Source organism: Vespula vulgaris, chromosome 7 (assembly GCF_905475345.1).
Source record: "Vespula vulgaris chromosome 7, iyVesVulg1.1, whole genome shotgun sequence".
In the NCBI taxonomy this organism is placed as follows: domain Eukaryota; kingdom Metazoa; phylum Arthropoda; class Insecta; order Hymenoptera; family Vespidae; genus Vespula; species Vespula vulgaris.
Window position 1 is genome coordinate 4,876,791 of NC_066592.1, and position 12,007 is coordinate 4,888,797.

The window sequence follows — 12,007 nt, forward strand, 5'->3', positions numbered from 1 at the left end:
CATTTACTTAACGTAAGAGAATCTACCTAACGGCGTAAGTAAATTACACTTTAGTAAAAATCGCAGATATGTATTTACACGTTGTGTCACAACAGGAATATCACTCACTTCGCGTCTTTTCGCCAACAGACAAAAGAGAAGACAAAGAAAGAATGGTAGAAAGAGAGTGAGACAGAGAAGAAGAGAAAAACAGAGATCGTCTGACATTTTCCGGTCCAAACCCCTTCGAGTCTTTTGAAACCGAAGGTTTTATACCTTCGTGAGGAAATTCACGATTTTTCTTTTTTTGTCATTAGTCCTTCATCTAGATTGATCTCAAATCGAATTCATAAGTCCATTTCAAAAACTCGAGAGAAATAAGGAACAGTCTTTCCGTTGGTCTTTTTTATCTTTCGGATATCGGATATCGCCATCACAGTATCATCGATCCGGTATTAATACGACCAATCGATGAGATTCGAGTTGATAGAATCGATTTGTACTTATCCGATAGAAATCTGATCAGCGTCGACTTGGTATTCATAGGTACGTCAGAAAAAATATAGGTACTTTTGTTTAACAACAACGTATCGTCAACTCCCAAAGTCCCGGAAGTAATCCTCGTCGTCTCTAATCCCTCCCAATTCTTTTATGTATTTGCTGGTGTTTTATCAAATGTGCCTTTTGTCTGAAGGCCTTGCCACAAACCTCGCACCTGAATGGTTTCTCCCCCGTGTGCGTCCTCAAATGGACCTTGATATTACTCTTGTTAAGGAAGCCACGATTACAGATCGAACACCTGTGCACGGGTTTCTCTTTACCACCTATCAGGCCCGATTCCGTACCGTAGGGTAACGCTGTGGCGCCAGAAGCTAGATTTTTTTTAGAAGTATTTTGAGAACCTGGCCCAGGTCGTGACCTCTTTCTCGGATGCGACGGAGCGGCGAAGGATGAATGAAGAAGATGATCAGGACTGCAGGACGTCGACACTCTGCCGGGTGGACTGACAGGTGGATAGGGACTTGTCGATGAAGGTGTCTCGCCGCAAGACGCGTTTTGCAGTCCAGCATTGCCAGCTTGTAACCTGGCTTGCAGGAGCGGAGCATACCCATGCGTGAGTAAACTCTGAAGAGTCGAACCATGCTGCTGAGCTTGCGTCGAGGGCGTCGCGGTTGCATAAATTTGTGAATAGGGACTTGGAGAAGTGGTTTCTTGTGCCTTTGGCGAACAGGCAGTATCTATCCACTCGGCGATATCTATCCAATCTCTGGAAGCGTCGGGATCGTGCTCGGAACTAGGTCCGTTCCCACCACCGGGTACGGTCGTGTCCGCTATCGCTGACCCGATGATCTCCGCGATGTCCTCGATATCGTATTCGACCTGTTGCGTTGACTGGGGTAATTGCTGCTGCTGCTGCTGCTGTTGCTGTTGCTGCTGCTGTTGTTGTTGTTGTTGTTGCTGTTGTTGCTGTTGATGTTGATGATGTTGATGTTGGTGCTGGTGTTGGTGTTGCTGATGATGTTGTGGTTGTTGCTGTTGTTGTTGTTGGGATTGTTGGTGCTGCTGTTGTTGCTTCTGACTGGCTTGAGGACACGGTGTACTCGAAGAAACAACGGACGATTCGTAATACTCCTGATTGGAGGATGGTGTCGGCGAGGAAGAAGGTAAGGACGGCCTTTGCGCCGACGAGGCGATCGTGTGATAATGATGGCCAGGTATTCCGTTGATGCTAAGATGTCCGGTGTATCCAGTAAACGGTGGTAAAGGTTTGAGTTCCGCTAAGGATTGCGCGGACGCGACGCCAACTGACGTTCCTAAAAGTAGTGTATCCCACGTGTCGTGTAGGCCAGCTGCAGTTTGTTTAACATCCGGTGGCTCGAGAAAGTCCGGTCCTGCAGCACCCCACGACGATAAAAGGAGATTGTCTACACCGACCACTTCGGCTGGCGAACCACCGACGATGATTCCGCTTCCTTGGCTACTGTGAGGTGGCTCGACGCCGGTCGACGTCAGATGAGGCGGTGCCGTCGGAGGCCCCGATTGCGTTTCGTACTTCATCTCGATGACAATATCTGCGGAGGGAGAGATTACGCTAGATCCACTTGAGATTCTTGATTGCTTCGAGACGTTCCGATCGGTGGTGACGATATCGTAGGGCGACGTCGTAGTCAAATCTTCGTTCTCGTCGGTTTCCAAAGTTTCTTGCGAAGATCGTGCTAACGTGTATTCGACTTTGATGTTACGAACCAGTTCTTGATCTCGTTCTCGCGATTGTTGTTCTTCTTCTAACTTGAGGCAAGTTCTCGACAAGAGTTCCTCTTCGTTATTGTCGCCTCTGCAAGGTGATGAGGATATACGCGAGGTTGATAGTAAGGTGCTGAGCAAGGACGTGTTAAAAGTCGATGTCGAGAAAGTTGAGAGCGAGTCCGAGGCTGATGACAAGGAAGCGTTACTAGCCTCCTCCGAACGAACTCGCGAGGTCTCCTCCGTCTTGATCCTCGCGTTAAGCGGCGAGAAAACGCCGTTCAACGAATCGGCCGTCGTGACGCTCGTCGTTGTGTTGATGGATCCGATTACGTTCCCGTGACTTCCCGACGAGGAGGTCTCGCCGCTTGACAAACGTTCGGCGCCCTCTATCACCGATGTCGGTGCGAGAAGCGCCGAGAGTACCAAGTTACCGTTGTTACTACTTCTCGACGTGGACGAGGCTTCCGGTGAAGAGGAGTTAATGCCGTACGTGATGCTCGAGCTGGAGCCTACGGCATCAGGTCCTCGCGTGTCCTGCGTATGACCGAGGCCCGAGGTGGAACACACCGAGGCCGATGCCGAGGCAATACCGTAACTCGAACAGGCGCTTCTGTTAACTTGATGTTGTTGGTGTTGGTGGTGCTGGTGGTGGTGGTGGTGGTGCTGCTGTTGCTGCTGCTGCTGTTGTTGCTGCTGTTGCTGTTCTTGTTGTTGCGAAATCTGTTGATGGTGTACGCTCGAACTGTTCCGGCTCGCCGAAGGAACGCAGAACTGAAAGCTACCAGTGACGTTATCCGGTGGCCCCTCGTCGATCCTCGGCGGACCAGGTGTCGAGGGGAAGAGGGGACCAGGATTCCACCAGGGATCCACTCTACTGCCGGGGGTGCTGCAACCGCCAACGGCACCGCGGGAACCTGAAACACGAAAAAGAACCCGCTTTGAACTCTCTCCGGAGCTTCTTCGACGGACGGAGCATCTATTACAATACAGTGTGATCCTTGATCGGTTATCGCGATTCTACTAGCTCTAGCGAGACTTCGCGAATTCGTGCGAGTTAACGATCAAAGAGAAGAAAAGCGAAAAAGATTCGAGCCAACGAACGAACCATGTAGCACGCTCTCGTGCTCGATACCGATGCCGATGGTTGTACAGTAGGTAGGTAGGTTGGTAGGTAGGTAGGTAGGTAGGTAACTCTGTGGTAGGTTGATGCTTACACGTACACGCTTGCACGCGTACACACGTATCGTTAGGTTGGGTAGGTAGATACCACTTCTCTCGAGAAGAAAGACTTGCTCCCGCTAACTAGGTTAGTGGCACGCTAGCCAGCTACGGCCGAGTACACTCGGCCGACCAAATTGCCGCCTTTAAAAATACATTTTTGCACGGCGAGCAACACGGAAGCTTTATTATCAATCGTCGTCTATGGACGACACTTGCAACCTTTAGAGGACGTAATTCTACAAAATTTTGATACGCGTCACACGCACATCCGGCTGAGGTGTTCCTTAATCGGCATTTACAGACAATCCTCTCTAAAGTCTGAGGCAACAGGTGAACGGATTTTAAATCAAGTCGCGCATTGCCGATCGAATACTCAAATTCTTCTCTTCCTGTCATGAATAAAACGCAAAAGAGATCTTTCCTCTCTTTTTTTCTTTTTTTATTTTTCTTTTTTTTTTTTAGTTCTTTTTCAGCCGTTTCGGTGGTGTCTCTCGATCGACATATCCGCGTGGCCGTACCGGCACGTCATGAGAATCATACAAATGTTCCGAGTCCATTCCCGCTCTCTACTCTCCCAACGTTACTCTCGGCGTTACTCTCGGGCAAGTATAAGCGGCAGGAGGAGAAGAGTCCGTCCTTGTCGTCGTTTAGAGTCCGTCCTTGTCAGGTGATGGTAGAGGCGGTCGTAGACTCATGTTGGAGGTGCGCGATGTTGAACGAGGAGGGAAATGAGGGGAGTTCGGAGTAGAGAGAGGGAAGGAGCTCTCGTCGAGCCGTGACGTGTTCACCGCGTACCGTTATCCAATGGCGTGGATGTCGTTGAAGGAAGGCGAGTTCTCACAGAGTGGGGCAAACGGAACAAATTCGCGTGCTTATAGAACGACCAAGAGAAGAAGGAGAAAAGGTGCCGATCCAATGTGGGCCCACTTTTTCGGGCCTACGACAATGTCTCGATGAGCCACTTATCAATGGGATCAACGAGTATCCGTGCCTGCAACGAATTCAGCCGTATCGATTTGCTCGGACCCATCATCGGGATTTTACAGTTTGTGCTCGAATTTTACAACCATATCTCGCCAATGTTTCAACGATTCTCGATCTCTTTTCTTTTTAAAATATCATTAAATCTCCCTAGCCGGATTTGCGTCTGGGTCATATCAACGTAAAATCGATTGCTTTTTGGTCTAACATTTTTTTCGTTTCTTTCGAACGAAATATATCTAAATATAATGATTCAATGAAATGAATTCATCTTTCTTGAAACATTTCAGAAATAACGGATAGGTATACGATACATCGGTCGTTAATTAGACGAACATTGGATCCAAACTCTTAACAAGTTTTTTCTCCAGGCTGTTGCAAGATCATTCTACCAAATGATCATCTTACTTGGCTGATCCTATACGAGCCGAAACTATACCGGTAGGACATACAGCGTATATAGTGAGAAACAAAAGTGGGTCGGAACACCGTTACAACTCGGTGCTTGGTTGAAGCCTACGCAAATCGACTAGATTTTGCTCTGTGGATGCCTTTCCTTTTCATCGCGAAAAATGAAACGTGTCTCCTCGAGTGACCTACATCGATCGTTATCACAATGGATCCTCCAAGGCAATGATATAGTCGTTATCGATTGAAAATGGACTAAACTGATAGCTCAATTTACATCTACTGTCATATGAGAGACGAATCTGCTACGTATTTATTATGTGGTGGATTGAAACACTTGTTCTCTTGATGCTCAGCTAAACTATATCGCGTTCATAGTGGGAAATAAAAGTAGGTCGAAAAACCGTTACGGAGTCCGCCGACGAAAAGGAGATCCACGCAAAACCAGTTGGATTTTGCTAGCCGCGTACGAGCATGGCTTTCCTTTTCGTTACGAAAAATGGCGCGTGCGGATCGCGGTTCCCCACGACGACCTACATAAGCAAAACGAGTCGGAACCTCGTCGTTGACGTTCCGTCGTTGTTCTGCTAACCCCTAGTACATTCGGATAAAAACGCCTGAATCGATTGAACGATCGATCGATAAAACGTTTCAAGGATGCCAGTCAAATATATGAAATTCCATGGATCGTGGAATGTAGTAAAATTACAGTTAAACGTATCTATCAGCCGTACCCGTTGACTTTCGCGTTAATTCATTTTCAGATAGTCGCCGTAAATGAGGGTATTATCTCTTATCTATTGTAGCGGTATATTTCAAAAGGTACCTTTCAACTCGAGTATTTAGGAGACTTCATTAGTTCTCACAAAACGGAAGCATACCCATGTGGGCATGGTACCTGTGTTATCATCAAAATAAATTACTGTTTTGAAGATCAAATTTTCTCATTAAGCGATGAAGAAATTGATTTTACGAGAGATGCATCGTTATCGATCGATTTTGATAATAATTCATTAACGAATAGATAACACGTGTAAGTATATTCGATACGACGATACAACAATAACGAATAACGTGCGAGTTCCTGTTTCACGAAGAACAACTGCTCCGGTATTCATTCCAATCGGCGCCATCAAAATGCAGAGCGGCTAACGCGTATGATGTACGCGATTCAAAGGAGAGACCTGGTACCGCTCTACCCGTGGAGAAAGTGCGTCAGCCATTAAGGTAAAGGTTAAAGAAGATGAGGGCAAGGTGGAGGTAAAAGTCTCTTTCTTGAAATTGCTAATACAACGTATACCATCAAAGATTCTATAAATCTTAGAAACATATATATATATATATATATATATATATATATATATACACATATCGTTTCATCGTATCGAGTAGACGAGCCAATGAAAGACAATTTCAAAACGAAATATATTAATAATCGAAAGTAGATATATTCAAAAGTAAATTCCATCGATTAAGAAATAAGATTAATCATACAGTTACCTAGAGAGTGTTTCATTGAACTCGATTATTTGAAACATTCCTGGTTGTTTGTGGAGATATAAAAAATTACTTCTACAAAAAAATTATATTGCTCTAATCAAGAAATATTTTGGTATACGACATTTATCTTCAAATTAATTTTAGAAGAGATACCAATTCATAAATAAATCTAATGCACAAAGACAATTTCAAATCATCTGTTTTATTCGGTTAAATATTTCGCAAGAAATTTCGTAGACGTCATTTTACATTCAACATATATATACTTTTGACGTTCTTTTAGGGAGCAAGAAAATAAGGAAAGAATCATATTACTTTACTCGACGTATCGAATCGAGAGAAAAGAAAGAGGGACAAGAATTTGATCGACAGTTACTTTTAGATAACGTTCTGAAATAGATCTATAAAACATCATGGAGACAAATCGAATATACCTATGTATTTGTCGTGTATCGATATTCTATATTATGTATACATGTATAATACATATAGATATATTCAAACATCCTCCCACGAGATTTCATGCTGATATTTCTCTCCCTTTCTCTCTCTCTCTCTCTCTCTCTCTCTCTCTCTCTCTCTCTTCGATCAGGGGAGAGACGTAGGCGACCGTGGACGGCCATGGACGAGGTTCGCGGTATGTATAGACACGCTTGCGGAACTGACGAGTCGGAAGCCCCCCTACCACATTGGAATACCGGTTAATGTGGTATACTGACCTACTCTTGGAGCACGACGGCACCACTGGAAATGCCCCTCCATTACTGTTGTTCTTCCATCTCTCTTTCTTCCTCTCCCTCTCCCTCTCTCCCTATCTCTCCCCTGTTTCTTCTCTTCCTCTTTCCTCTCTCTTTCCTACTCTATCACGCATTCCCTTTCTCTCCCCCCAACGTCGCTATTTATCTTTCTCTCTCTCTCTCGCTTCTCTACCATGGCCATCTCTCTCTATCTATCTATCTATCTATCTATCTATCTATCTATCTATCTATCTCTATCTCTTTTTGTCTTACTCACTCACTCTCTCGGTCGCACTCCTCTTTCTCGAGTGCTCGGTATTCGTACTTCGTTGAGTGCAAAAAAGAACTCTACTCGCTCCTCTCTTTATAGCTCTCACTCTTTTCTCCGTCCACCTCTCTTTTTTCCTCTTCAGACGTTCCTCCTCCTCCTCCTCCTCTTTCTGAATTTTTTTTCCTTTATTTTTTTCCCTCCTCTTTTTTCTTAAATCTCCTCCCCTTCCCCTCCATCCCAGTTTTCTATCTTCTCCACCTGATTATTACGTACAAGTAAAAGGTAACGGCTATTACATTTCGAGACGTTAAAACCAAGGTGAATTCTCGCAAGTCGAACCAAAGAATTCGAGTATGTCTACTGTGGTAAGTAAGTAAGTAAGTAAGAAGTATGCGAGAAAAGGAGCAGGATCGTGGCACTGGCACGAATCGATAATGAATCGACGTGTCGAGGAGCAACGAACCGCGTTGCAATAAGTCAACGAGCTCGAGCCAACACGTCGACTTACTGCTCTCCCCCACTCGTTTCCCCTAAGGAAGTCGATCCGGAGAAATTTCACCGCGAAGTCTAACAGCCTCCCGTCGTCTTCTTCCAAGTCTCTTCGTCGTCCATGTCTTTTCTACGCGTTGACTCTATTACCTCTCTCGCGGTTGCTATCTATGTTGAATTCCGAATACCTAATGCCCCCTCTGTGTCGGCTTATAAATGTCAAAGAAGCACATTGGCCGAAGACGTATAGATACGAGGAGTATATATACGTTCTGGGTCGACGACACCGTCCTATCCAGCCACGTTACTTTCTGCGAATATACGATCCGATGGATCGGAAATGGGTCGGTGTTCTACACAGGTGGAAGCACGAGAACGATTTCACGTACTCGAACTTGTTGTTAGACGTTAGAAGACAACAGAGCTCTCTCTCTCTCTCTCTCTCTCTCTTTTTCTTTCTCTCTAAGCTCTAGACAATCTCTATCTTTTATTTTTATATTCTTTCCTTAAGATATTTGACATCAAAATTCAATAGATTTTCTAGATGAATTATGACAGATATATAAAAATGTTACGCGCAACAGATAAAATTTCATTGAGATTTAAGAGGGTTTTTATTCTTTTTTCTTTCTTTTCATTTTTCTTTTATTGACGAATTGTATCTTTTTCAATTGTTTCCCGTAAGATTTAGGATTCAGGAAACCCAAATATATCCGACTTAACGAAATACTAGAAATTGTGCAATACGCTGTATTGGAGGATCCTCCTTTATGACACGGTTACAAGTACCCGTTATTACCTGTTAGGTTTTAGTGCCGGGTCCCACTAACACGTTGAGAACGATACGTCGGAATGGTCAATACAAGATAAGGTAATTATAATGTTCGACTTATATCTTTAAATTTCTTTAATTTTATCAACGTCATTGGAAAGAATGCAGTAAATCGTCGATAAATAATGAAAACGGATAATAAGAAAAGAGATCGCAAAAATTGTATGTTTCTTTGTAAAAGAAAAAAAAATCTAAGAAAAGAAAAATCGTTCAACTCCATTCAATTTCGTAGTTAAATTCTCATCACGCGACTTGAGTCTAGATTCATTGGTTTCTAGAGTCTTCGACTGCTTACTAGGTCGATCCAATAGAACTCTCTAAATAGCTTCCTTTTGTTCTTTAAAGGCCATTGATAAGTCGATAAAATAAAAATCATAATTATCGCTATTTCTTTAAATCGAGAAAAACTTAAAGAGTTCTTTAAATCTCACGAATTTACAAAAGTACTTCGAAGGAGCATTAACTAATCCAATTCCTAGCAACTGCATAAAATGTATACACGCCAAAAAAGAAAATAAATAGGAAGATAATAGTACTTACATATGAGCAACGTGGTATCCAGAGTGAAACTGTTAATGTCCTCTGGACCACCTCTCTTATGAATCAATCCACAGAAATAAGAAGAAATGCACTTTGCAACCCGTGAATTCGGTAGCTTCGAAATAGCTCGTATCGAACACTTCTACTTTATTTTTTATTTTCCGATTTTTTTCCTTTTTTTATGCGTTGTCCACACAATCGACTTAACGAGAGTAACGTTCGTCTAATGTTTATCTCGTTAGTTTTAGTAAGAAGGATGGAGATATGCGCACAAGGACAGAGCAACAAGTAAGATGACCTCGATGACAGAGTTCGGGAGGTATCCTTAAACGAGATGATACAATGAAAATAGCACAATGTCCGCCCACTAGTTTTTACAGAATGAATCAGGGTCAATGAAAGGGGAGAGATTTAATCCTCTTCGATCTTTCCTTGTTATGTTTTCGTTGCCGTCCCTATGATCGACCGAGAAACCCGGAAACGTGGAAAGGAGAGGACCACGGAACTTTCACTGCGCTCTTCTTTCAGTCGATCATCCGATTCTTTATCCTCCGTGTTCTTCTTTTTCTTCTTTTCTTTCTTCTTCCTCCTCCTATTTTTCTTCTTCCTCCTTTTCTTCCTCTTCCTTTTCCCTTTTCTCCTCTTCCTTTTCCTATTTCTTTTCTCTTTGTGTTCACGCGACGTGGATCAGGAAGAACTCATACGGGATTCGATCTTTGACCTCGTCCAACCTCTCCTCCCGTACTCCCTCGAGCTACGTCGATAGTATTCGTTCATCAGCCTCCCTATGGTCCTCATCGGCCGAAGACCTTCTTCTCGCACCTTCTTCGATAACAATAAGAAGCACGATTGATCGTTTAAACGGCTGATCAACGCGAGTTATCTTTCAAAGGTATATAATATATTCTTGTATATATATGTATATATATATATATATATCTTCGTATGTATGTATGTATATCTTTCACAAAAAAAAAATATCCAACGATATTCACTCGATCTTCTTCACTGATTGTAAACAATCTTTCTTACTCGAGAATAAGGAAAGAGAAACAAACAAATAGATTGATTGATGCACCTCAACGAATGAATTAATTTCAGATTTAAAAGAACATCGGTTCTCTTATCTCGATCGATTCTTATATTCCTCTATCGATTCACTAACTTTTTAACACGATCCAGATCTTCTAGTTTTCAATGCTTGCTCTCTAATCTCTTCTCGACGTGTACGTATAACAGGAAACAATTAAGAGAGAAAGAGAAAGAGAAAAACACAAACAAAGAGAGAAATATTTATATATACCTATATATATATATGTATATATATATATACACACACATATATATATACATATATATATACACACATAGAAAGAGAGAGAGAGAGAGAGAGAGATAGAGAGAGAAAGAGAGAGCTAGCTTGACAGGCTGGCTGGACAAGATAAAACTTATTCCTAAAAGTAGACGAGGAAGAAACGAACTGAATGGGCTGTTGGCCCTTACTGCGACGGGCCTTACTCGTTACCGAGCAGCGGGGACCCCTACTTCGAAAGGCCTCCATATTACCTCTACCGCTCGACCCCCACTCGACCCCCCATGCGACCCCCACCTTCACAGAGTCGACTTCACGACTCTATTTCCTCCTTCTCTTCTTTCTCCTCTTTCTCTCCTCCTTCTACTCTTATTCTCCTTCCCCAGCATCTCCCTGAGTCCTGACGTCTTCTTCATCCCTACTCTGCTCAATACTGCTAGCTACTGTTCGCTTCCAACACCAAAAATCATCGATCTTATGAAATCCAGACGAATTTTTCACTAATTACGAAAATGAGTAGTTCTCGATTCTTTTTAATGTTTAACAAATAAACTTAGACAAGTGGAATTTCATGGTCACTTAATTTATTAATTGTTTTCTGGCAAATAAGACAATCAATTTTTCATTAATTCCGAATGAATCAGTCGCGTGATCTTTCTAGCGTTACAAAAATAAATTTAAGTATAAAGTGGAATTTCATGGTACCTAAATTTATTACTCCTTCTTTCGGAGAAATAAAATGATTGATGCGATATTTTAATTAACAAAAAAAGAATAACTAATGGAACAGTTGGCAAATGTTTTCCGTTCATTGATTGTAAAGAAAGAATTATTGTTGTTATTATTGTTATTAGTTTTTTTTTATTTTTAGAATAAATGAATGTGAAGAAATGGAAACTTTCATTGAAAGCATTCTAAAACAGTTTTCATTTATACGAGTTAACGATTAAATTTGATTATCGTATAAAATCGATTTAAGTTACAAGTTTGTAAATCTATGATCATTATCTCGATAATTTCAAATGGAAAAGAAGCCACCCTTTTTGTATACCTTCTCTCGTTCTTACGCAAGTGACACTCGCTCGATAGAAATCACGACAAACACGCAAGCATTACTTATTAATTTGTAACCACGAACTGAGCTCCGATAAATTGCACGCAACTTATTAGATCCGGCACGTTCCTCGAGAAACACACTTGTGCACGGTATCTCACTAGTACGATCGTAAAAATAATAATTACAACAATAATTCGATTCGAGTAGCGTAGATATGTATCTATACCAAAAATGTTTTTAAAATTCATTTAAAATCTACGTTCTTTTTTTTTCTTTAAAAGAATTTTTCATTAAAAAGAATTTTAAATCATATATGTATACTTACTCTTTTATACAATTTTCTTATAATCTTTATAGACGTAACATGCCTTTTTTATGACCATTTAATATACTCTTCTTTTGGGACGTATATACAAATTATTTATAAAAATAA

At 41.9% G+C, this 12,007-nt stretch overlaps 1 protein-coding gene across 1 annotated transcript; it reads right to left on the bottom strand.

The window, feature by feature from the left end:
• Positions 1-102: 102 nt before the first annotated feature.
• LOC127065258 (ras-interacting protein RIP3) lies at positions 103-10,766 on the bottom strand. Its single transcript, XM_050997351.1, has 3 exons — positions 10,731-10,766; positions 9,206-9,347; positions 103-3,140 (listed from the first exon to the last, which is right to left on the bottom strand). The coding sequence occupies exons 1-3, from the start codon at positions 10,764-10,766 to the stop codon at positions 610-612; spliced, it is 2,709 nt and encodes a 902-aa protein (XP_050853308.1). The 3' UTR covers positions 103-609.
• Between the last annotated feature and the right edge of the window lie 1,241 nt (positions 10,767-12,007).